This window comes from Aegilops tauschii, chromosome 1 (genome assembly GCF_002575655.3).
Source record: "Aegilops tauschii subsp. strangulata cultivar AL8/78 chromosome 1, Aet v6.0, whole genome shotgun sequence".
In the NCBI taxonomy this organism is placed as follows: Eukaryota; Viridiplantae; Streptophyta; class Magnoliopsida; order Poales; family Poaceae; genus Aegilops; species Aegilops tauschii.
This window is the reverse complement of record NC_053035.3, coordinates 477,877,520-477,883,054: the sequence shown is the minus strand read 5'-3', so window position 1 is coordinate 477,883,054 and position 5,535 is coordinate 477,877,520. Positions and strand designations below refer to the sequence as shown.

At 54.2% G+C, this 5,535-nt stretch overlaps 1 protein-coding gene across 1 annotated transcript; it reads left to right on the top strand.

Moving 5' to 3' along the window:
- The first annotated feature begins 1,151 nt into the window (after positions 1 to 1,151).
- LOC109743283 (aldehyde oxidase GLOX-like) lies at positions 1,152 to 3,186 on the top strand. The gene has a single exon (XM_020302365.3). It carries the CDS (start codon positions 1,152 to 1,154, stop codon positions 3,024 to 3,026), a length of 1,875 nt encoding a protein of 624 aa, XP_020157954.1. The 3' UTR covers positions 3,027 to 3,186.
- The last annotated feature ends 2,349 nt before the right edge of the window (positions 3,187 to 5,535 follow it).

Here is a 5,535-nt window from a genome sequence, read left to right as displayed (position 1 = left end):
GTCGGCGTTGATGTCGACCAGCGCCGTCAAGCTCGACCTACTCCAGACCAACTTCGTCGCGAAGAAGAGAAACACCGACCTGGCTTTCCTGCTGGGCGGGGCGGACATGCTCCAGAGCAACGACGAGGCGGTCAAGGCGTGGTACTTGGTGGAGCGTGGCCTCATCCTGAACCAGCTTCCCTCGACGACGATGCCCACGCCGACGCCCACGTCGACGCCGCCGCCAAGCCCGAGCGATGATGCCGCCGAGACTCCCCGCAGCACAGAAGCCACGCCGACGCCGCCAAGCACGGAGACCCCGCCAAGCCCGCGCACGCTGACTCCGCCAACGCCGGAGGCCGACCTCGCCGTCTAATGCGCACGCGCGTCCTTTCTGCTTTTTGTACGCCGAACTTTTCATTCGATCGCCGAACTTGTGGCCGCTTGATCGCCGGATTTGTGGCGTCTATTTTGTGAGCGGGAATGACTACGTTTGAATTTGCCGCGGCTAGGGGCGCCTGGGGGCGTGGCTGGGAGGTAGGTCGCCCCCAGGGGCCAATCTAGCGCCGGTTCGCCCGCAGGCGTCCTTTTTCGGCGCCCTGGGGTGCTGAACGGCTGGAGATGCTCTTAGTTTGCCATGGGAAAAAAGGAAGCAAAGTGCACTTTTTCACCTTTGTTTTATTCTTGTCGCAAGTTTACATTATACTTTCGTTGGTGTTTTAATCGAAATGTCACATACTGCAGTCATGTCACTTTCTTGTTTATTTTTAGCTACTTTCTTGGTTAATTTTTTTAAGACAAACTTAATTAGTTGATGACAGTGTGATAAAACTAGAATTGCTCACTGGAGGCCCATGAAGGCCCGGTACTTTCAGGGCCCTCGACCAACTTGGTCCACTTGAGGCCCAGCCGCGTCTCGAAACCGCAGAACAAATTAAACATGCACAAAGGCAGGCGGCTATATTTGAACGTGCGCGTCGTCGTTGGTCGTTGCACCCTCCCGCGCTATTAATGGAGCACGGCCACGCGCCGCGACCCAATTTTAGCTCAGCCAGCTGCACGCGCTCGCCGGCCGGAGCTACCGTCCGTGGCAACGCTCGACGGCCGGAGCTACCGTCCCGTCCCAATCAAGGACGAGGAGGTCGGCCGAGCTCATCGGGGAAGGAGGCGCCATGGCCCGGTCCTCCTCCCTCCTCCGCACCGGCGTGCTCGCCATGGCGCTCCTCGCCTCCTTCCTCGGCGTCGAGGCCCTCTTCGACCCGTTCAACATCTTCGGCGGGCGCCCGGAGAGCGATTACCTGGACCCGTTCGGCGGCCGGGCAACCAAGAGCCCGCCCCCGCCCCGCACGGAGCGGGAGGAGACGGGCGCGGCGCAGCCCAACACCATGGGGCTCACGCGCGTGCCGCCCTTGGGCGAGCCCAGCAAGGCGTCCCATGATACCATGACTATCAAAGTTACCGTGCGCGACGACAAGCCCGACGGCGCGTGGACCATTGTCAGCGACAACTCCGGCGTCTCCGCCATGCACCTCGCCATCATGCGCCACGGCCGCGCCATCATGTTCGACACCGCCACCACGGGCCGCTCCCTCATGCGCCTCAGGTTCGACAACTGCCGCGTAGACCCGCGCCGCCACAAGACCGACTGCTGGGCGCACGCCGTCGAGTTCGACTACACCACCGGCGCCGTCCGGCCCCTCAAGATCCTCACCGACACCTGGTGCTCCGCCGGGGGGTTCGACGCCGAGGGCAACCTCGTGCAGTCCGGGGGCTACTTCGAGGGCGACAGGACTGTCCGCTACCTCTCGCCCTGCCACACCTGTGACTGGAAGGAGCACCCATATAGCCTGTTCGAAGGGCGGTGGTACGCCACCCAGCAGGTGCTCCCCGATGGCCGCTTCGCCATCTTCGGCGGCCGCCGCGCATTCTCCTTCGAGCACCTGCCCAAGCCCGGGATGTTCAACCACCAGTCCGTGCCGCTCGCGTTGCTCCGGGACACCACCGACGACGTGGAGAACAACCTCTACCCTTTCGTCAACCTCCTTCCCGACGGCAACCTCTTCATCTTCGCCAACGACCGCGGCATCATCTTCGACCACCGCTCCGAGATCGTCATCCGCGACATCCCGCCGCTCCCCGGCGGAGCCCGCAACTACCCGGCTTCCGCCATGTCGGCCATGCTCCCGCTCGACCTCCGCGGGAGGCAGCTCCACGGCGGCCCCGAACTCGAGCCGGAGGTCATCATCTGCGGCGGCGCCAACAAGACGGCCTTCAAGGTCGGCGAGATCGGCCAGTACGGACCCGCGCTCAAGGACTGCGGCCGCATCAACCTCGTCAAACAGGACGCGCAGTGGGCCACGGAGGAAATGCCCGTGCAACGCGTCATGGGCGACATGCTCATCCTCCCCAACGGCGAGCTGCTCCTGCTCAACGGCGCCGCCAAGGGGTGCGGGGGGTGGGGCTTCGCGCGCCAGCCCGTGCGCTCCCCGCTGCTCTACTCGCCGTCGGCGCCGCAGGGGTCCCGCTTCCGGCCGCTCACGCCATCCACCATCTCGCGCGTCTACCACTCCACCGCCGCCGTGCTCCCCGACGCCACCGTGCTCGTGGCCGGCGGCAACACCAACTCGGGCTACAACTTCAGCGGCGTCGACTTCCCCACCGAGGTGCGCGTCGAGCGCTTCACGCCGCCCTACCTCGACGGGAGGAGACATGTCGCCAACCGCCCCATCATCGACCCCCACTCGCTGCCCAGGGAGGGGATGCGCTACGGGGCCAAGTACACCTTCAGGTTCCGCACGCCGCTCGACCCCGTCGTGGAGGCCGACGTCATGGTCACCATGTACGCGCCGCCCTTCACCACGCACGGCTACTCCATGAACCAGCGCCTCCTCATCCTCTCCGTCACCTCCTACATCCCCGACCCCCAAGGCTACGCCATCACCGTCGACGCGCCCGGCAAGCCCGAGCTCGCGCCGCCCGCCTACTACCTCGTCTACGTCCTCGCCAAGGACGTGCCCAGCGTCGCCGTATGGGTCAAGATACAGTGAGTGACCCCGCGCATTGTCCGTGCGTCCGGCCTATTAGATTAGATGGTTGTTAATTCATTTCAATCCTTGGAGTACATAATATATAGCAGGCGCAGATTTAAATTCTAAATGTAGCACCGAGATATCTAATGGCCCTAGTTACTCTATTTGTCTCTCTCCTCATTAACTACTTGTCATCTCACCATTTTTGCTTATATGACATCTATGTTACTTCCTCTGTCTAGGTGTATAAGTCACCTTACGAAAACCAAATAATCCCAAAACACTTAGGCGCGTTGCATTAACTCTCACCTTGTTTCTTGTTTCTTGACATATCAATCAATAAGGCTAGTCATAGTGGGGAGTAACATAGAGTGTTACTAGTCCATGTTACTATCTTCATAGTGGGAAGTAACATATATGTGATATCATGCAAGCCATCATTTATTAACATGTAGACTCATTTTACCTTGGGATGTGTTATGTTATAGTAACATATTATGTTACTCCAAACACCTCTCTCCTCATTAACTACATGCCACATAAGCAAACTTTTCTTGGGGTGTGTTGTGTTACTAGTTAAGTTACTCCCACTATGACCAGCCTAAGAGATGTGGGGCGTGCATGTTTTCAATGACTCGAGACTACGAAACACGACATGCAGTGGTAGTTCATTGCATGCAATGCTATTAATTAACGAATAAACATTAAGTTCTCTCGTTTTCTCCTCCTTTTTGGTCACAGTGCACAATCTAAGATGACTTATTCACCTAGACGGATGGAGTACTGCTTATGTTACTCCCACTATGAGCAAAAATTGTGAGGTGGCAAGTACTTAATGAGGAGAGAGGCAAATAGAGTAACATAATATGTTACCGTCACATAGTGCTTCCCGATGCAAAATGAGTCTACAAAGTAATAAATGAACGCATCTATGTTATCACACATATGACACTACCCACTATAAAGGTAGTAACATAGACTAGTAACACTATGGCATATGTAACATCTAACACATCTATGCAAATAGAGTAACATAATATGTTACCGTCACGTAGTGCTTCCCGATGCAAAATGAGTCTACAAAGTATTAAATGAACACATCTATATTACCACACATATGACACTACCGACTAAAGGTAGTAACATATGCATGTTACCACACATCTATGTAACATATGCATGTTACTAGTCTAAGACTAGTCACATCGGGGAGTAACTTAGACTAGAACCAGGACTAATGGGTGTATCAGTCTCGGTTCGTGAGACCAGGATGCCGGCCGGGCCTCGGCAGGCACCAGTCTCGGTTCGTCTGACCCCTTTAGTCCCAATTCCAAACACGAACCGGGACTAAAGGTCCTCGCTCCTGGCGCAGCCCCTTTAGTCTTGGTTGGTGGCTGGAACCGACCGGGACTAAAGGTCGGTCTTCTGTCCCGGTTCTAGCCACCAACCGGGACTAAACAAATGCTTATATATATGCCCAACTTGACTAACCGCGGGAATGGGGGCAACAGTGGCAGCGATAGAAACTACACCAACAATCCCTCCGCCTAGCCGATTTGCCAGATCTGCGGCAACTTTCCCAACAAGCAGTCTGGCGGTGATGGTGACCGCGCCTGCGGCAACTTCTCAGGATATTTCCCTGTCAATGAATTAGTCTCACCTTTCTGTTGTTGCTGGGAACCCATAGGCAAGTCATGTGCATTGGTGGTTTTGGTAGATTGTTTCCTTCTTTCATGGTGCCCCAAATTTACGAGCGAGCAATTGCAACAGGACGGCGGCGGCATTAGCGAGTGAGTTTGTGACTACAATGGTGCATGTGTGCGGTCGTTTACGAGCGAACGGATTGTTTTGCCCTCTTCCAACTTGGTTTCAATATCCTGCCAAATATTTTGTTTCAATCTCCTACATGTCCTGTCTTGTTATTGATTCTTTACTACTGATTTGGGGATTATTTTTAGGGTTTGCTGTTGGTGCTGAATTGAATTGGGGAAGAAAAGCCGCTACCCCATATGCCACTGATTCCAATCGAAAAGCTGCTAAATCTGACTGCTGTTTTCTACCCATGCTACAAATTTTTCATTAGTCGTAAGATTTAGTACATGAGGTTCTTTTGTACACACATATGATTCAGTTTCCGGTCAATTTGTTTGATGCTAGGAACCAAAGGCCCTGTTTAGTTTAAGATATGATATCCCTACTCCGAAATCACAGTTTGCGTACCTAGCTAATTTTAACTTAATTAATATAAATGTTAGGAAGGACCGATGGTTTCTGCATATTAGAGATTTGTCGCCTGACTGATAATATGCCATAACGGGATTAGGAAACCCAAAGAAATTCTTCGAGTTCTCTTCTGAAAATGAAGCAGCAATAGCATTTGTGAAGATGAACGATGAGGTAAAATACAACTTCGGGCATCCGTGCATAAATCACAAGCCAAGTCTTGCACGGTAATACACAACCCTCGATTCCATTATTTTCCTTATGCCAACAATTGTTTTTCTACACATAATGATTTCAGCTGCTT